Raw genomic sequence first — 19,840 nt, forward strand, 5'->3', positions numbered from 1 at the left:
GTTGGATCTTATATTGTACACGGTCCAGCTGTGTGCAAACGTGGCTGAGTATACAACAATGTACTGTTTTATACATGTGTATGTACAGAGAAAATCTTGAATTTTAGTGGTATGACTTTTATTTTGAAGTAGAAATGACGGAAGTGCGAGAGGGTCAAAAGGCATCTTCTGCGCTTCCGCGTTGTCAGAAGTCCAAGAAACCCTCAACGGTAGATGAGTTTCACATTTTAAATACTTGTTGGCGGTAAAGGTACATAAAAAAGAACGTTTTAGACATAACTCTGACTTGTAGCCTGTGATACATTTCTCTGTACACTTTCTGAATAAGATATGAGCTATCGTAAACGCCGCAGGTTACGCTTATTTACCTAAAACCTAGCTAGCTGCTAATGTTAGCTTACTCACTGTAATGGATTAAGGAAGGAGTTGATCGTTTTCTCACTGTCAGCGAACTTTGGTCGGATTTGTTGACCTTTTCCACACCGTACCCTTACACTCCCAATTAAAAAAAGCTGGAAATTACACCAACCCATTGGATTTGGCTGCTGTTCATTGGAGCCTCTGTTATTCACGAATATTCGGTTTTGTTTGGTTTGTTTGACAGGAGCATCCCCTCTGCACCAGGCAGAAAACAAAGGCAGGAGACAGTGGTGTAATGTCAGCTGACGCCCCCCTGCTGCTGAGCTGCTGACTGTCACCTCCATCACCACCATGGCTCTGGGCGACAACCCTCACCTGCTGCTCGGCAGGATCCGCTTCTTGAACAAGTGTATCGAGTGTTTTAAGAGGAGCGAGCCGGTGCCGGAGTGCCTGTGTTACGTCCCCAGAGAGGTGTGCTACAAAATCTGTAAGGATTCGTCGTCCACCTCCTCAGCCTCCTCCGGACCATCAGCAGGAGGCTCCACCGTCGGAAAAACGCTCGTCTCCGTCTTTGAGAATCCACACCAAACCCCCCATATAAAGAAATTATGCAAGTACAACATTGAACCAAAGAAAGGGACATGCATCCGGACAACAGGGGAAGAATACCGCAACAGCCAGGGCCTTTGGGTCAAAATCATTAAGGTAAGCTCCTGTCTCTCTCCAAAGACACGTTAGCAATAAAGGAGGTCTACTGTGAACAATGATGATGAGCACACTCCTCAAACTAGACCCCGGGTGATACCTGATTTTTGGGACCAACACTGATATTAGTGAAGTAACAGATTCCGATATCAATATCGGTTGATAAACACACATATTTTTGCAGCGCTCCCTCAAATAATGTCGTTATCAAACACAAAGTGACAAAGATGTGTAACAGATGCAATTCATTTTACGGTTTTACCCAAGACAGCAAAATTGCTGTGGCCCAGATCTAACCCACATCAGATACGTTCACCTGGCACATGTACAGCATGGAATGATGGCACACTGGCACATTGGGGGTCCACTCCTGTTTGCCAGATGTGAGCCACAAGCAGACCACACCATGGCCCCATGTCATCTGAGAACAGAATAAACCAGAACTGGCCCAAATCATGGGCCACAATTCATATACTGCCTTAGTGGCAATAAAAAATCTACTAATTGCACTACATCAAAATAATTTATTCTTGGATGCTGATTAGTTGTCAACTGTTAAATTAATCACCAACCATTATGATAAGGGATTAATCAGTTTTTTGAGAAACAGAACTCAAAGTTCTTTTATTAAATGTGCATGTCTTCTGGTTTTGGACAAAGCAAGACATCTGAGGATGTCATCTTGGGTTTTGGTAAATACTGATTGACATTTTTCTCCCTTTTCTTACAGTTTATCTGGAACAAACAACTAACTGATTAATAAACAATGAAAATAATTGTTAGTTGCAGCCCTGAGACACACTTACCTTCATAATTGTCTTCACATCAAGTTTACATCACGATATCTAAATTATCTTGTCCAAAGACTGGGGTTTCCATTTTATTTAAATAGACAGAAAGGACAGACATGCTTTGGCAAGCTATTTCCAAATTGTAGAAAATGTTGTGGAATTTATTTTAAATAGTACAGTTCATGTCACAGCAAGAAGGTTCTGGGTTTGAATCCACAACTGACGAGCATTTGTCTGTAGTGGTGGCTTCGCACGTTCTCTCCACAGTCCAAAGTTATATGGGAGAGGTTAAGTGGCAACCTTCCAAAAGACATATTGTTACAGACACTAACTGGGTTGGTTGGATGTACTGTGAACTCTTGATAATAAAATAAAAGTGCAGGAGCAAGTTGATAATGCGACAGTTATGAGCATGAAGAAATGCAACTTAAGTTGTTAATCTTGCTCTACAGTCCACATTAAAGCAAACTTCCAGTGTCAGTAGGTTTCATTTAAATCAGTTCCATAATACAGCAAATCAAATGTAGGCGAAAGCCAATAAGCATGGTGAAGTCAGACTCACCTTATAATGATATCTGAAATAATAAAGTCTTCCTCCAGTATACTTCAACATATTTACAAGTGAAGCCAGAAATCAGACCACCAGCCCTCAAATGAATTGATGACCTGTTGTTCCTCCTGTCAAGTTACACACAACTCCACAACTTCTCATGTCATTTTTAATGCCTTCACGCATTGGTTCACAATCCAAACTAGGGGTCGCCAAACCTTCGTGTGGTGTCTTGAGGCCTTCTTATGCTGGGGTCACTTTTTATGTGTGTTTTTAAATGTGCTCTACAGTTACACATGTTGATTCAATGATCCATGTCTGTATCCAGGAGCAGATGGAGGAGCACCGTCCAGGCATGGAGCTGGAGGAAGGCTGGATCCTGGTGTGTAAACACACAGAGGGAGGTGACAGGCTGGTCCCGGTGGAGTCGCCTGAGACCGCCAACAGACAAGAGCAGCTCTTCGGCTACGACCACAAGCCCTGCAACAGGTGGGAGCAGGTGGTGAATGTGGAGAATGCGCTTTACATCGGCTCCAAACCCAAAATTGCTGAGAGGGACGACGCTGCCGTCCAGAAGCTAAGGTGAGTCTGTTTGTGTTAAGTCAAACTAGAGGTTCAAGATAGCAGCAGAACATCAATTGAAGCTGTTGTTTAACTCCTCTAGGTATGTTCCTCCCACATGGACCTATGAATGTGATGAGGACCTGGTGCACTACTTCTATGACCACATAGGGAAAGAGGATGAGAACCTGGGCAGTGTGAAACAGTGCGTGACCAGCATCGATGTTTCTTCATATTCGGTGAGTCACATGCACTCAGTCTAGAGCAGTCTGCCCTGCCACAAAAGCAGGGATTTAGGAGTTTGAGTCTGATTTAAAGTCTGCAGTTGAGACATTTTGCAGTCAAAAATAGTTATTTGAATAATAACCTTTGTCGTTTTGACAGAATTTGACAGAGATAGTACGTTTTGTTGATTTTACATTGAGTGGTATGTCCTATGTCAAATCACTTCTGACATTTCATTACAGGATGATCCCAGTGGAGGGGTGAGCTGTCTGACAGACGGCGACACTGAAACTTACTGGGAGAGCGACGGCATGCAGGGACAACACTGGATACGCCTGCACATGAAGAGGGGCACTGTGGTGAAGTAAGGATCTGAGCAACACAGTTCAGAAAAAAACAAAATAATAATCACAGCTTCAAGGTGTTAAAGGGGAATTACAGTGTTTTTAAACCTGGGCCCTATCGATGCAGCAAATCACCTCAACCAGCTGCTGCAACGCGATCCTTGTGGACAAGTTTGACTGTCAAAGTATGTCTGCTGAAAGTTCTTCTTCTGGATTGTTTTTCGGAATGTCTGACAACATAATGGAAAGGATTTGGTGAGTTTTATTTAGTTTCTATCAAGTTTTGATGATGATGAAATTACAGGTTTTCTAAATAGAGTTGCGAATGATAAAACAGCTGTTTCTGGTTAAACAAAAAGGAATTTACTCTTCAACAAAAAATGTGTTTCGATAGTAATCCCTTCTATAATGTTGTCAGACAGATAACAGTCTCAAGCTGTCAAGGGGCAAAGACGAGCACTAAGTGAACATACTTTGGTGGTCAAAGTTGCCCTCATGGATAATATTGCAGCTCTGCGGATGCAGATACTGGCAGAGGCGTTCTACTAGATTAAACCTTTTGTGCTTAATAGTCATTTACATGTAGAAATATGTAAACATAAGGCCCAGGTTTAAAAAAAAAAACAACAACACTCAAATTGTCTTTTCAACAATCTTCATTGTAATAAAGAATACATGCAGTAAGCCATGATACATGTCATGTTTGCTTCAACGTCATGTTCCTCATTTGATCTTTTATCTTGCTGATAAATCTCGGACATGTCTGTATTCTATATGATGAAAAGCCTCTTTGCTCCTCAGTAAGCTGATTTTGACGGTGGACTCTACAGATGACAACTACATGCCCAAGCGAGTCACAGTTTATGGAGGAGAGGGCGATAACCTGAAGAAGCTGAGTGATGTCACTATAGACGAGTGAGCATTTTTTAGAGAGAATTTTTTCAACATAATTCACCAAATACCCTAAGTGTGACGGATATGCTTCAGATTATAGTACACAAGCTTTAGAGGGGAAGACTTATACCTTATACCTCTAATTTTGAATTAAGAGACCATGCTTTTTTCAGTACATAAAGGTCCCATGTCTTGAAAAAAATGAGGATCATTGGGGATTATAAAGCAGGTCTAGGTGAAAATAATCAATGCTCAGTTAATGATATAATGCTCTGCTAAAGAATCAGAATGTATTTTCTCTTGATAGAAGTAGACAAATAAAAGTGTAATGTCTTTTATGAAGCCTATCTGCTTGCTGTATTGAGCCTTTTCATCTGTAGGAAGTTGACCAAGAATTTACACATTTCTGCCCTTTTTTGCCGCCAGCAACCTGATTGGAGAGGTATGTGTGCTGGAAGATATGACGTCTCACCTGCCTGTAATTGAGATTAGGATTGAGGAATGTAGAGGTAAGGCTTGTAAGCATGTTTCTCTATTTATTTTGAACTATTGAAACATGCCAATACATTTGATTTGGCTAAAAAGCTTCTATATTGATGTCATGAAGCTTAACTATGTATTTTTTCTCTCCTTTTGATTTCATAGATGAGGGGATAGACGTCCGGATCCGAGGCTTGAAGATCAAGTCGTCGTGCGAAAGAGACTTGGGACTGAATGCTGATGTTTTCCAGTCCTCTAACCTTGTGCGCTACCCTCGTCTGCAGGGCAACACATCTGACGTCCTGTACCGCAGAGCGCTCGTCATCCAGAGGTAGATCAATATTCGTCTACTGCCAGGGTTCTTTAAGCTGTGAGAATCATTGTGGACTTACATTTTTGGCACCAACTCTGTGTTTCTTGTAAGAAAAATGTGTCCCCGCCATGAACATAAACACATGGCCTTCCTGCAGGCAGTCTAGAGGGAACTAGGGGGAACAAGGAGAAAACTGGGAGGGACATAAGAGGGAACTAGGGGTGAAACAGGGGGGAATTAGGCAGGAAAAAGGAGGGAAGTAGAAGGGAACCAGTGGGAAATTGAGAGGTGAATGGTAGGGAACCGATAGGGAGACGAGAGGAAATCAGGAGGAAACCAGGTGGGAAACAGGAGGGAAGCAGGAGGGAACCAAGAGGAAACAAAGAGGGATCCAAGAAGGAATCAAGAGGGAACCATCTCAAGCAGTCATTTAAACCAATTCTCTAATTGTCTTTATTGTATTTAAACTTTTAAATATTGTGTTTGTGGAGGTAAATTTCTTCTGTTTTGCTCTCTGCAGGTTCATAAGTCTCCTGGACAGTGTTCTACCACACTTGATCCCAGCCTGGGACTACAGTCTGGGTACCTTCAACCAGATCAAAGTGAGTCACAGTGAAACTTTTGAATATATGATACTGGTACAGAGTAACAATTGAAACACAATCTAAAAAAAAAAAATAGTGAAAATCCCATCAACAGTCTTTTTATTTACTTACGTGTTCTTCTGCACTCACTAGAGCATAAAGCAGTTCCTGCTGCTGTCCAAACGTCGCTCAGCCCTCATCACACAGTGCCTGAAGGACTCAGAAACCAGTAAGCCAAACTTCATGCCCCGACTCTACATCAACAGACGTCTGGCCATGGAGCACAGAGACAACCCCTCTCTGGACCCCACCTGCAAGAACGCTGTGCTCAATCAGGTATAAAACACTTAAATTATGGTGACGTCCCTTCCTCAGACTAGACGTGTCAGTTTAACATCTGCCAGACTCTGTGATGACTTTTGTTTGCGGTTACTGTTGTCTTATGCTTTTTATTTGTCTCCTTGCAGGTGTATGAAGGTCTGAAGCCATCTGATAAATTTGAGAAAACTTTGGATTACAGGTGAGCTTTTGTAGGCTTGCATCTCAGACTCATGTGTCTAATATTTCTTGCATGAATTTTACAGTAACTCAAGGGTGCTATAATATATTTTTTAGATGGCCTGCTCGGTATGACCAGTGGTGGGAATGTAAGTTCATCGCAGAAGGAATCATTGATCAGGGAGGTGGATTTCGGGACAGCCTGGCTGACATGTCTGAGGAGCTTTGCCCCAGCTCAGCTGAGTGTCCCATGCCTCTACCGTTCTTCACCCGTACGTCCAACCAGGTAATCACCACGTGGTTGAGATTCAGTTGCACTTCAGTGTTTTCAGAGGTTGTGGCTTTTTCTTCACCTGACTTTTGTTCACCTCTCAGGGGTCCCTAGAGGCCAGAGATTACTACGTCCCTAACCCGTCCTGTAAAGAGTTCCAGAAATATGAGTGGATCGGTCAGCTCATGGGAGCTGCTCTCAGAGGAAAAGACTTCTTGGTGAGTGATGCTCACAATACACCTAGTCAGTAACTTCGCTATAAAGTAAGACGGAGTAGATGGAGTTGATGGACCTGATTTTCTGGCTTCTTCTGTGTGATCCTGCAGGTCTTGGCTCTGCCCGGGCTGGTATGGAAGCAGCTGACTGGGGAGGCTGTCAGCTGGAGTAAAGATTTCCCTGCTGTTGACTCTGTGCTGGTGAGGACATTGAAACAATTACAACTGCTTTAACAAGACCTATTATGCTTTTTCTTTTGTTTTTTCTGCCTTTCTTCTTTTCTATCAGTGTTATAGGTTCTTCTGCATTTAAAATGTCTTATTCTTGTCATTGCCTGAACTTAAATTGGATTTGTGCTCAGGTAAACCTGTTGGAAGCCATAGAGAACATGGACCGGGAGACGTTTGAGTTCAGGTTTGGTGAGGAGCTGGTGTACACCACCCTGCTGAGCGACGGCCAGATGATGGATCTCATCCCAGGTGGCAGTAACGTGGCCGTGCGTTACGAGGACCGCAGTGAGTTCATCCGCCTGGTGCAGAAGGCTCGGCTGGAGGAGAGCAAGCAGCAGGTGGGATTTCAGTTTTTATCACACCTTGGTTTCTTGCCTTTATTTTTCAGTACTAACTCATCCAGTAATTATGGTGCGTATGGAGCTGCTGGACAAAGCACCTGATGAACTGCACGTGTGTTACAGATTGCAGCCTTGCAGGCGGGGATGTTGAAGGTGGTCCCTCAAGCAGTGCTGGACCTGCTCACCTGGCAGGAAGTGGAAAAGAAAGTGTGTGGAGACCCTGAGATCACTGTGGAAGCCCTGAAACGACTCAGTGAGTGTGCAGCCAAGAATTTACCTTCGACTATAAACGCACGTTTTCTTTATTGATTGAATAGATGCCCCTATGTTTGTTTGGAGATATGTCAGAGGCAAAGACCTGTAGGTGCTTGATTGTAGATTTTCTTCAATTAAACACTAGTAACGGGCTCTACATCATTTTATCTTAATGCATCAATGTTGTTTCTGTCTCCCTACCAGCACACTATGAGGACCTGGAACAAAGTGACGTTAGAGTGCAATACTTATGGGAAGCACTGACGAACTTTACCAATGGTCAGTTCACTGTTGAGGTGTATTTGTTGTGCTGAAAGTGTACAGAACACCTCTGTAATAGAGATGAGATCAGGACTGTGAACTGATATTAATGGCAGTGACTGACTGACTGGGTAATATTGAATTTTGTTTTCAGAGGATCGCAGCAGATTTCTGAGGTTTGTAACTGGGAGAAGTCGTCTTCCTGCGCCCATCTACGTCTTCCCTGACAAACAAGGGTCAGTACAAGTGCATTGTTAAATAAAAGCGATCACAGAAAAATGAATAGCACGATAGCTAATCATTCATTCTCTACTTTGAAATGTTGTTTGTTTCCTAATTTTAGCTCTGAAACAACGGATGCGCTTCCTCAGTCCTCCACGTGTTCCAGTACTCTTTATTTACCCAACTACCCAAGGTAAACTAAAGTTTCATGTTTGTGTATGTAGACAATCTTTTACTATATACTAATTAGTTCTCACATGTACTCTGAGATCTTATAAAGCAGATAACATTTGGAAAAAACTGTTTTTATCACATTTGTTGCATCATGTCCTTTCCTCTCCTCATTTGTTCGGTCCTGCAGCGCTAAAGTTTGTGAGGAGAAGCTGCGTTACGCTGCGTACAACTGTGTGGCCATTGACACAGACATGAGCCCCTGGGAAGAATGATCCTTTGCTGCTCACTGAACAAACTTTACAAACCACTGTGGAATGGAGAAACTTTGCCAAGTTTATCACAATATCATATATCACAACTGCCAATTAATCCTAGCTGTATATAATAAAGAACTATATGGAAACATGGAAACTTTGCTGTTTTTTTTTTCAATGAAACATTAAATTAATACACGTGTTTAAATTTGTTTTAAATGGGTTGTGGCAGGCTTGTCCATTTCAGTGGGAGGTTATAAGAAGATGTCTGACTGTTGGAAAAGTGTCATTATGAGCAGTGTTCTACAAATAAAGTTGAAAGCGGCATATCAGAAAAGTTCATGAATGTGAAATCACTGCATTCAGAATGCTTGTGCTCTCTTTGTAAGGTTATTTATCATTAATCATTTGCCTGCAGAAAGTGTATTAACATTATCATAAAAAAAGAACATCTGTCGACATTTTTAAAATGTATTTATATTGTCTTATTCTGAAGGGAGGAAGATAGATAGAAGGAATATATATATATATATTTTTAAAAAGATAATAAGTAAAGGGTTCAGTAAAATATCTAAAGACTCAAAACTGTGAAATAATTTAGGGTTTGTTGAAAAGCTAAGGCAAAACTGAATTGTCTTTAATTTATTTGAAGTCACGTCTGAAAAGAATTAAGCTTCCTAATAGTTGGGTGAGAATGAAGCATTGAAAATTGAATGTAAGCTTTGAGCAAAACTGCAATGCTGACTTAAAACTGTGTTGAAAAAGTAGCTGATGGAGTATGAAGAGATGTTTCTGTGAGAATGAATCAAACACTCTGAATCAGACTGAAAAATTCAGTGAATCTCGATGTGTCAATGATTTGGAACTTTTCAAATTTCAGATGGAATTCCTGGCTTGATTGTATGAAAATATAATAGTTAAATATAATTAAAATGTTGGGAAATACACTGTGTGTTTGTGTGCATTTGAGTGCGCGCTTAAGAAGGGCTGTGTGTGTGTGTGTGTGTGCGTGCTTACACGAGAATATTTGACTCCATTTGTGTGTGTGTGTGTGTGTGTATTAAACAGACTCACTTATAAATCTGTCTCTTTCTCTGTGTTGGCCCAGTTGATCTCAGTTGCCACAGTGATAGTAACCAGGTAACAGATTTAACAGTCAACACCACTACATCCCCAACTCACGCCGTGTACTTCTGCAGCTCATGGCTACACGGCTCACAACCTGATAAAACAAGCACCAGACAGTGAAGTCTACTCTTTAATGAGAAGTTGTTACGGATGCCTGTTGATTTCTCCACTTTCTCCCTTTCACTACAACTGAAAACAAGGCAGCCACGGTTGCTGTGGTACCAATCAGTTTTCATGTGAATCATATTGATACTTGAAAAATACATGTGAATAACTGCTCTGTTGAACTTCTACTTCTTATACTTACTTACTGATCAACAAACAATCCCGAAGAACACCACTGAAAGAGACAAGAAAAGGGCGACACTTAAGATGTCCAATCGTGGTGATGTAATGAGTGTTGTAAACCATTATGATTTATTTTTTGAGTCATTACTGTGGCTGTAGGAACAAAACAAATCTGCTATGTGACTCCTGGGTAGAGATGTAAGAGGGAGAGTTTCTATTCTGAAATCTATCTGTAGTGTATTCCCACCTGTAAACAACACTTGTACTTTTTGTGATTGTGAGGGGGAAAAGTTTGCATGAAAAGGTATTTTTGAAAAGTACTAGCAAATATTGAGATGTGAGGCTACTTATCAACAAACTCTTCTGGTCTTCTGGTCAAATGAAATGTGCACAGTTAACTTACTTAATATCTTAGCAAATAATGCTATCCACAAAATGACATGGCTTTAAAAGACTCCCCTCTTTTTATATTTTTGACAGTATTTAAAAACTTATTTGATTACATTTGAAAAGTTGAAACTCATAATTCAGAAATTGGCTACAAGTATAGGATAATTTAAACATTTAAAATTTACTGCAGTTGTTTAGCAAACCCCAAAAAACTTTTGTTGCTGTTATTCTACTTTGTCTATCTTTCCATTTCTATTACATTTTTTGTTGTACAGGGTTAGGGTTAGGGTTTTAATTTGCCATATTTTTAGAATTTAATTGTCTGAATATTTGTTTTTCTGTACTGGCATAACAAATTAGATTTGTTTTCATTCATATAAAAGTGATACATTGTTTTGTTGCTGCACTAGAAACCAATTTGATAGTGGAATGTGCCTTTTACCTGACAGTATGATTCAAAGTACCATTTCTTGATTTGATGTCCTGATTAAAATGGTATTATCACATTGAAAACGTCAAATATCTCTGAAATTATGGATGATACCAATGAGAAAAATTGACTTGGTCAATTCCCAATTGAGATTAATATATTGGTGTTTGAATGGAGTGAATATGTCAAACAAATGTGGAAAGAATTATGGACCCGGAAGATATAATAATAATATGATTAAAGAATTCCGGGCGTAGAAAGACAGCGATGACCCAAAACCTCACCCGGAGAAAACACACCCAACAGTACTTTCATGGGAAATACCGTTCGCTGCTGAGTGAATTCTCGCGAGAACACGCGGCTTCAAACCTCCCCATGAGCCTTTGCGATTCCTCTTTCTAGCCGGCGCCTGAGAATGGGTACGTGTTTTCATGCACGGGTCGGAGGGAGAATCCTTGTCCATCTGGTGTTTTAACGAAGGAATATACCTATAATGGTTTGCCATATTATAGCTAAATGTTATTTGCATAGAATTGGCTTTAACTTAAGGAACTAATGTCAGACTAATGTATTTTATTGAAAAATATAGCAGTGGGTGTCTGATATGCCCCAAGATGGCTGCTCTCATTGGCCATGTAGCTAGCTGCAGATGTTAAAGTATGCTCGAACGGGCCACGTAGCTGCCCTGGAGGATTTATAATATTTTATTGGGTTTCAGCATTGTGTATTGAGCATGTTTCCTTGTCAGGAGTTAAACTGAGTGTTACGTACAGCGGGGTTAGTCTTAATCTAATGGGGAGAGGATGCTAGCATTAGCTAGGATGGTCTCGAACGTGTCATGCTTCTGTACGGAAGCACAATGTAGAATACCGTGAGTAGTGATTACAGGGTTTTACAGGGTAGCTGGGCGCACTGACTTGGATTTGTCTTATTTTTTAAAGAAATTTCTGTAAATAAGTTTACACGGGTGTACGCTAGACATTGGAGATGCATGGTGCTTCCACAAGGCCACGTTGTGATTGAAGGAACTTAAACTAATTTACAGCAATGCCATGAGCTTACGTGCATCACCTAAACACTTATCCAGTTGTGTTGGGCAGTCATCTGAATGAGGTTGCGTTCTTAATCTAGTTTAAACATTTGATTCAAAAAGTCAAGCAATGTGTGGACTGATTGCCCATGAAGGGGCTTATAGATGCTTGAGTGACATGATGAAACTCTTAAGCGGAATCCAAATTAAATTGTGGAAACTTACCTTGGAGAACTGATCATTCAAGCACAGACACTCACTTTGGTAACTCTTGTGAGTTTTTCAGAAATCTAACTTGTGGTTTTTACTGCTTTTCCATTTATTCAGGTATCTCAAGGGACAACTGGCATAAACGCCGCAAGACTGGCGGCAAACGCAAGCCCTACCACAAGAAAAGGAAGTATGAGCTCGGTCGCCCTCCTGCAAACACAAAGGTAAATAAAGCCTGCAGCTAAATTATAACTGGACTCAATGTGCTGTAGCGTGGGTGATGAAAACATGACCTTAGGTAGGTCTTTTTGGGCCGTCTTGGTTCAAAGCTCTGGGCTTACCCATGATAGGACTTGTCATAGTTACACTGACACGCTTTAAAACTTGCTAATAGTGTGTTTTTTCACAAGCCATCAATTCAAGCAAGAACACAACCTTTACACACGATTAACCTGAATCTTGTTCATGCCGATTGTATCAAAGCTAAAATGAAATGTCTTATTTCCCAAGATTGGACCTCGTCGTATCCACACAGTGAGGGTCCGTGGTGGGAACAAGAAGTACCGTGCTCTGAGGCTCGACGTTGGCAACTTCTCATGGGGCTCTGAATGTAAGTTTATTCAAAATTACACTTTGATTTCAAATAGGTGTTGCATACTTCTTTCCATGATGATAAACTTTGTCAGTTCTGCTACTGAATGTGAGTGCTGATAATAGAGACATCTGAGAAAGATTGTTTCCTCAACTGACATGTGTTAAAGATTTAATAAAACAATATTAGTAGTTCACAATTAAATTTTCCTTTGCTAATGGCACCTGAATTTTTCTTGTGTACACAGGCTGCACACGGAAGACCAGGATCATCGACGTGGTCTACAATGCCTCCAACAACGAGCTGGTTAGAACCAAGACCCTGGTGAAGAACTGCATTGTGCTTGTCGACAGCCTTCCTTACAGGCAGTGGTATGAGGCTCACTACGCCACTCCTCTGGGACGCAAGAAGGGAGCCAAACTGGTATGTGGTGAAAATACAAGTGTCTCCTCTACCTTATTGTGAAGAATACCCCTGTGGAACACTGTTATATTCTTCAATAGACTAAGGTGCTGCCATAATGGCAACTGGGTTGAAATGCTAAGATTTAAATAACTGGACATTTCCCATGTCATCGCCTAAATGGTGTGATCAGTAAAGCATTACAGTCAAAATGTCATAAACAATCTAATTGGTATTAACAACATCTTTCTGTCTAGAAAGTCCAACTTTTAGTTTTTACTTCTCTACGCATTGTGGGAAAGGCCTCTTGTAAGGGTTGCCAACTGTGTATAAGGACAAAGTTGCAACAAGGGTCAAAACAAAATTGAAAGACTTTTTCTTTTTACAGCAGCTGTTGGATCTGGTTCACGTCTTTCCATGATGATAAACTTTGTCAGTTCTGCTACTGAATGAATGTGCTGAAAATGTTGACTCCTGAGAAAGACCTGGTTCCAGTTTTACACATTTAAACCCCCTGTTGTCCAACAGTGTGAACTTTGCTCGGGTGTGTCGTGTTGATCTAATGAGTTCTGTTCTTTTGTAGACTCCTGAGGAGGAAGAGGTTCTGAACAAGAAGAGGTCAAAGAGGACCCAGAAGAAGTACGATGAGCGTAAAAAGACAGCTAAGATCAGCACCCTCTTGGAGGAGCAGTTCCAGCAGGGAAAACTGCTTGGTGAGTTAAAATGTGTATTCCATCTTAATAGCTGTCAGACATTGAAGTCGGTTCTTAATTGCGTCACATTTTGAAAGATTTGATCCGTGATTTGCTATACCCATCCATTACATTTTGCAAAAGTTTTCTTTTCTTCTAATGAATGTCATCTGCTTTTACAAATTTGTCTCCATGGGTGAATTGATTTCATTTGACCAATTTGGAAGACAAGGTTGAGTTCAGAATATCTGTAATTAGCTTTTAAGTACAGCTCTCTATTATCATGATGAATGCATGCTTCTAGGTATGTGGCATTTGGCTTATCCTGAGATAATTTGCCCGGTGAAAGTTCAGTACAACTTTATAAGGCTGAATTTTCTACTTCAGAATCAGTATTCTAATCTCCCACAAACAGGGAAATCTGTGTGCCACAGCAGCCAATGGACAGAACATTACAAAAAATAACAATAGAATTTTTAAAAATAGAATATAAATAAACTTGTGTATATACATATAGACAAGATATTGTACAACATTAAATTGTTTAAATTAGTCTATATTCAAGGGTGGTCTCTTCATGCAAGATAACACAATAGAAAGCCATTCTTTTCATGGAAACTATGATAAAGTGCTATGATCTGATGTCTTTCTATGATGATAAACTTTGTCAGTTCTGCTACTGAATGTAAGTGCTGATAATGAAGACACCTGAGAAAGACCTGATCTGAAATCTGCTGCAGGGTTAACTCACAGTTAAGCTTATCAAAGTTGCCCAATCTGGGGTTGAAGTGTGGGAAGTTAAAAATTAGCACCTGTCCTTTTGACCTTTTTGCAGTTCTGCTTAAACATAGGTTTTTACAATAGAATGCTTAAATTGTCATTTGTATAGCAGGGAGTGATGCTGTGCACATAACAAGCTCTTTGAGCATTTCTGTCACCTAAAGGCTGATCTTGACCATTTTTGACATTATTACTCAAACCATGTTTGGGTTGAGTTTACCCAGCTTCTTGACCAATTTTGTTTCCTTGTCCCCCTACAGCTTGCATTGCCTCCAGACCAGGCCAGTGCGGCAGGGCAGACGGCTACATCCTGGAGGGAAAGGAGCTCGAGTTCTACCTGAGGAAGATCAAGGCCAAGAAAGGCAAATAGATGTACAGCTGTTTGATACGTCAATAAAATCCAAACACCCCCACAACTGCCTGCTGTCATTGCTTCATTCTTTCTCATTTTAATGGTGTTGTGAAGATTGAGAAACTGAATCTTACTAACAGAGGTTAAAATGGTCACCTCACTTGCTATTTTCAATCTAGTCAAATGTAACATCCAAGGTTATTGAGATGAAGGTCATTTATGAGCTGAGAACTTGGCCTGCTTGTCAGAATATTGAAATATTTGAATTTGACTTGTGTAGAAGTCTGAAGCTTGTCATATTAAGAGCTTTTTTTCATGGGTGAAATTACAAGTTGCAGTAAAAGGTAGTTAAGTTCTAGTATAAAACCAATTGAACTTAATCCTGTGGACAATTGCAGTGAAGCAGCTACTGACAATGAGATTCTGATTTTATTTTTTGTGTAACTCCAGCAATGCTTAAACAGTATTGTGTAAAGATAATCGCGCATTTACAGACTCTTCTAAGAATAGAAGATGAAGTACATAACTGAGTACAAACATTGACAACATCCAGAATCTCAAACACAATAGAGATAGTCTATATATGTACAATGTAGTCTTGAAGAGCAGTTTATATTAGAATATTTTATTTTGAATTTTACTGTAAAATGGTGATTAGAAATATTTGGGTGGAAGAATGCTTTAAAAAAAAAACATTTCTGATTCTGCTCAATTTGTTAGTTGATAGTTGTTTAACTGCCCATTACTGAGTCCAACATTCTACAGAATGCAGCAGTAAACTAGTTGACGGCTTTTAAAAACCCGGTGCCTACATTAGTCACAATGCAACTTGTTCACTGAGCGACATCACTTTAAGCATGACCCACCAAGTCACTGAGGCTAATTCCTTGTATGTAGAAAACCTACTTTTAATCTACTACAGATAACATTAAACATTGAGAGGATTATGTAAGAACATGGTTACTCAACTGACTAATCAATTAATTCTTGCTGTACTATAGAGAATAATCATGATCAGTGATGGAACGTAAAGTGCTTTTGCTGAAGTTCTACACTGTAAAGCCAAAGAAGCACATTTTAAGACTTCACCAGAACTTGGCGTGTTAGCATGGCAACATTTGCTAATTAGCACTATATGCAATGTACTGCTGAGCCTGATGGGCTTGTTATTCTGCAGCTGTTTGACAATAATCAAAACAATGGAACAGTTATAAAAATCAGTCAAAGCTTTATTGTCATTTTGTTGTACCAACAAAGTAGTACAACAAAAATTAGAGTATGTTTCTCCAGGATCAATAACACAAGACAATTAATAACACACAATATATCAATATAATCATTTAAAACTAAAACTGTGACTAAGGGCTCATGAAGTGCATCAGTGCACATGCTCCAGATCAGCAGCTCATCAGTCTAACAGTTTGTGAAAAGAAGCTGTTAATGTGACTGTTGGAGTACCATGTTGAGATACAGTGCGAGAATAACGCTCTCCACCACACCACCGTAGAAGGTCCTGAGGATGCTGATGGGGAGCGAGGCTTGTTTCAGCTTCCTCAGCAAAGACAGGCTCTGCTGGGCCTGTTTCGTGATCCCTGAGGTGTTTTTATTCCAGCTCAGGTTGTGCGAGATCTGATTCTGCACTCTGAGGAACTTGATGTTCTCCACTCTCTCCACTGATGCTGAGAGGAGCGTGCTCAGGCTCATACTGCCTAGTGACAGAACACCTGCACTCGAATCACTCCACAAACGCATCTTTGGCTTTCCTGTGCTAGAGATTAAAGGGACAGTTCACTCCAAAATTAAAAAGTCATCGTTTCCTCTAATTTGTAGAGTAATTTATCTATCTTCATAGTTTTGATGTAAGATGCAGAGTTTGGGAGATTTCAGCCATCATTTTGTCTGCCTTCTCTTGAATATATTGGAATTAGATGATATTTGTCTCGTGGTCTTCAAAGCTTAGAAAAACCATGTTGAACAGTATCGTCTCTTTCCAGAAGTCATGACCCAGATACTCAGAATAATCCACAGACCTTGTTAAGAGTTTCATGTAGGACTATTTTATTTCTGCTAGATTACAAAGGAAGAGTCTATCTACTCATGGACCAAAAGCTTTTCTTTAAGAAAAAAATATTTTGGGGGGGCTGGCAGGATATCCAATCATTAGTACAACACAATATAAACACAGACTATTTTGATTCCCCAACATACAAAGCCATTAAAAACATGAGGTAAGACCTAAACCTCAGAAACCAAACTGAAACATTTCCTCTTGTTTTGACTTTTCATTGGAAACACATGTTTACTGTTTGACTGTGTCAAAAGTCATTGTGGTGAGATGAGTTTCCCTTCTGGCAGCTTCTGAAGTTTGGTCCAGCTGTAAAGAAAAAGTTTTTTTTTTAAAAAAACACTTCAGGACAGATTTTTCTCAAGTTTAACACATAGATGATTGTTGAGTTCCTGACTTATTGAATTCATCTTTCTGCAATCTGGTTCAGTCATTTTATCTGGCAGGTTCAGTTTGATGACATAACTGAGTAAGTTTGGTTACTTAGTTGGATGACTGCACACTAGATGAGTTCTGACCATATTATTAAATGAGTTGATTTCCACCTTTATATGGCGGTTTTACGTCCCTTCTCTTCTCCTCTCGACTGCCTTTCCTCTGCTCTCCTCTAGAAGACAAAGGAAAGATAAAGTTAGTAGAGTTAAAAATATCTGAAACCAGGTCAGCACATCATTTCTTTATTAAATTAACTGTGAGACCCATTAAAGAAATGAATATTTACCATTTGCATCAGAGAGACTTCCTGTTGACCTCTGGCATCCTCTCCTCTCCTCCTCACCTCCTCTACTCCTCGTCTCCTCTCTCTTAAAGACAAACAAGAGACAAGAGGAGTTACAATTAAAAATATCAGTGACAAGATCAACAGTTCATTTACTTATGACAAGACTGATTAAATGATAACATAATTACAGAAATGTGTTCTAAAAATGGATTTAACTTTTGAATGAGAGCTCACGCTTGCTTTGGCCTTCCCTCCTCTCCTCTCCTCTCCTCTCCTCTCACTAAAAGACAAATAGATGACAGACGGAGATGTAGTTAAAAAAAAAAAGTTATTTTATTATTTGTTAATCACTACATGAAGTGTGAAATTAAGATAAAAAGTGATACTTTCATTTTCCAGATGAATGTTCAAACTTAATAACGCCCTCCCACCTCCTCTCCCCTCCTCTCCTCTGTCTTAAAGACAAATAAAGACAAATAGAGTTGCAGTGAAACATTTCAGAGGCCAAATCAGATTTATGACATGAATTGTGATAACATAATTACAGAATTATCTAAAAAGTGATTTACCTTTTCAATGAGAGTTCACACTTGCTGTTGCCCTCCCTCCTCCTCTCCTCTCCTCTCCTCTCCTCTCCTCTCCTCTCCTCTCCTCTCCTCTCCTCTCCTCCTCCACCTCCTCTCCTCTGTCTTAAGGACAAATAAGAGACAGGGCGAATTAAAGTAGAATATATCATCAACCAGATCAGCTGATTATACATTTTGACACAATTGATGAAACAATATTTTAAAATTGATTTACCTTTTGTATGGGGGTTCACACTTGATATTGCCCACCGTCCCTCCCCGTCCTTTCAGTCTCTCCTTTCCTTTCTAGAAGACAGATGAAAGACAATGATGGTTGTTTACATATCACGTACAGAGTCATAATTAAACACTGCATGAAATCTGATATGAACATGTAATAATTACCTTTTACATGAGAAGATTCATGCTCCCTGTTCTTTCTTCTTTTCTTCTCTCTTCACATATCACTGCGTTTCTTCTCTTCTCTTCTTGACCAAGTCTAATTCCCAATCACACGTTCTCTTGTTTATTCCATTTCTTTAAATCGTTAATTTCCCATCTGTTCCTCAGCATCTCTTCTTGTGTTTCTTCTGGTTTGTTCTCTTTTTCTCCCCTCTTCTCCTCTTTGGTCGTGACTTCCTGTCCTGTCTCTTCTCTACTTCTTTTGTTTCTTCTCTTCTTCATGTTCTTCTTCTTCCTCTTTTCTTCTTCTTCAAGGACACAATTCTCACAAATGTGGTCCTTCAATCCCACAATGTGACACGATGCAACACAAGGCAATTCAACTCAAATACATAAAAGATTCAAATAAATCTGATTCAAAGAAGGTGAAAACAAGGCAACTCAAATAAATGCAAAGAAATTGCTTTCCTTATTTCTCCTTCGCTTCTTACATTGTAGCTATCAATTTAAACAGATTCAAAGGAATTAAATACAAGGCAACTCAAATAAATTCAAATAAATTGCTTTCCTTGCATCCTCACACCCTGGGTGAATCTTCTCTTGAACCTTGACAAAGAAATTTTAAAAAGTGGTTCAGCCCATTGGAACTAATTCTATTTAGTTCAATCAAATAAATCTGTCACCGATTTTAGTTCAATTCAATGAGAGAAATAAACTGAATTGAAATTTCATTCGAGGGACAGAGGCGCTTACCTGGAGGCTCACCAACAGGCTCACCTTCAGGTTCTGCGCTCCTCTTGAACCACCTGTTAAAATATTGATCCCTCACCTCCATGTCCAGCCTTACATTCCTCACCCACTCCGGTTCAGGGCCGCTCCACAGCTGCTGGTTCTGGACTAACTTTGGCTTAGGGCCGCTCCATGGAGGCTGAGGCCTACACGGCCCCTTAGGTATAGGCCAGATAGAAGTGAACGCCTTCTGCCGCTTTCGTGAAGTGGTCCGGGCATGAACACTGGACACCAAAGAGGCAGAAGTGCCATGCAGGGAAGAAAATGATGGAGGAACAGCTTGAAGAAGGGCCCAGGGTAGGGTGAGAGGAGGAGCTAAAAGAAGGCAGAGTGGAAGAGGTCGAAGAAGGGTGAGAAGAGGAGGTTGAAGAAGAGCCCAAGGTAGGGCGAGAGGAGGAGCGAGCGGTAGCGCCAGAAGCAGAGCTACGAGAGGATATATATTGCAGATATCTGTAGTTCAATTCTTCCTAGTCA

The 19,840-nt window shown here is 40.2% G+C and overlaps 2 protein-coding genes, 1 long non-coding RNA gene and 4 other non-coding genes across 10 annotated transcripts; 6 read left to right on the forward strand and 1 right to left on the reverse strand.

Annotated features, from left to right (window-relative positions):
* Positions 1–136: 136 nt before the first annotated feature.
* hectd3 (HECT domain containing 3) lies at positions 137–8,686 on the forward strand. 2 transcript variants are annotated; one of them, XM_037084953.1, is made up of 20 exons: positions 137–209; positions 605–1,065; positions 2,735–2,988; positions 3,071–3,206; positions 3,435–3,556; positions 4,338–4,451; positions 4,857–4,939; positions 5,076–5,241; positions 5,744–5,825; positions 5,961–6,143; positions 6,275–6,327; positions 6,423–6,591; positions 6,681–6,794; positions 6,903–6,992; positions 7,154–7,360; positions 7,487–7,616; positions 7,823–7,897; positions 8,034–8,115; positions 8,223–8,294; positions 8,463–8,686. In XM_037084953.1, the coding sequence occupies exons 2-20, from the start codon at positions 712–714 to the stop codon at positions 8,545–8,547; spliced, it is 2,571 nt and encodes an 856-aa protein (XP_036940848.1). In that variant the 5' UTR covers positions 137–209; positions 605–711; the 3' UTR covers positions 8,548–8,686. The 2 variants fall into 2 exon arrangements, with proteins under 2 accessions (XP_036940848.1, XP_036940849.1); XM_037084954.1 differs by having other exon boundaries at positions 142–250.
* Positions 8,687–11,129: 2,443 nt separating this feature from the next.
* rps8a (ribosomal protein S8a) lies at positions 11,130–14,887 on the forward strand. The gene is made up of 6 exons (XM_037085276.1): positions 11,130–11,184; positions 12,123–12,229; positions 12,516–12,615; positions 12,845–13,020; positions 13,583–13,712; positions 14,732–14,887. The coding sequence occupies exons 1-6, from the start codon at positions 11,181–11,183 to the stop codon at positions 14,839–14,841; spliced, it is 627 nt and encodes a 208-aa protein (XP_036941171.1). The 5' UTR covers positions 11,130–11,180; the 3' UTR covers positions 14,842–14,887.
* On the forward strand, positions 12,276–12,382 carry LOC119011941. The gene has a single exon (XR_005072309.1). It is a non-coding gene; the product is annotated as a small nucleolar RNA SNORD46 (small nucleolar RNA).
* LOC119011940 lies at positions 12,667–12,736 on the forward strand. The gene has a single exon (XR_005072308.1). It is a non-coding gene; the product is annotated as a small nucleolar RNA SNORD38 (small nucleolar RNA).
* LOC119011932 lies at positions 13,412–13,481 on the forward strand. The gene has a single exon (XR_005072298.1). It is a non-coding gene; the product is annotated as a small nucleolar RNA SNORD38 (small nucleolar RNA).
* LOC119011939 lies at positions 14,338–14,407 on the forward strand. Its single transcript, XR_005072306.1, has one exon. It is a non-coding gene; the product is annotated as a small nucleolar RNA SNORD38 (small nucleolar RNA).
* Positions 14,888–16,115: 1,228 nt separating the features above from the next.
* LOC119011528 lies at positions 16,116–18,009 on the reverse strand. 3 transcript variants are annotated; one of them, XR_005072214.1, is made up of 4 exons: positions 17,826–18,009; positions 17,610–17,691; positions 17,434–17,495; positions 17,091–17,197 (listed from the first exon to the last, which is right to left on the reverse strand). It is a non-coding gene; the product is annotated as an uncharacterized LOC119011528 (long non-coding RNA). The 3 variants fall into 3 exon arrangements; XR_005072213.1 differs by having other exon boundaries at positions 16,116–17,197; positions 17,407–17,495; positions 17,610–17,843; XR_005072212.1 differs by having other exon boundaries at positions 17,610–17,843.
* Between the last annotated feature and the right edge of the window lie 1,831 nt (positions 18,010–19,840).

This window comes from Acanthopagrus latus, chromosome 21 (genome assembly GCF_904848185.1).
Source record: "Acanthopagrus latus isolate v.2019 chromosome 21, fAcaLat1.1, whole genome shotgun sequence".
Classification (NCBI taxonomy): Eukaryota; Metazoa; Chordata; class Actinopteri; order Spariformes; family Sparidae; genus Acanthopagrus; species Acanthopagrus latus.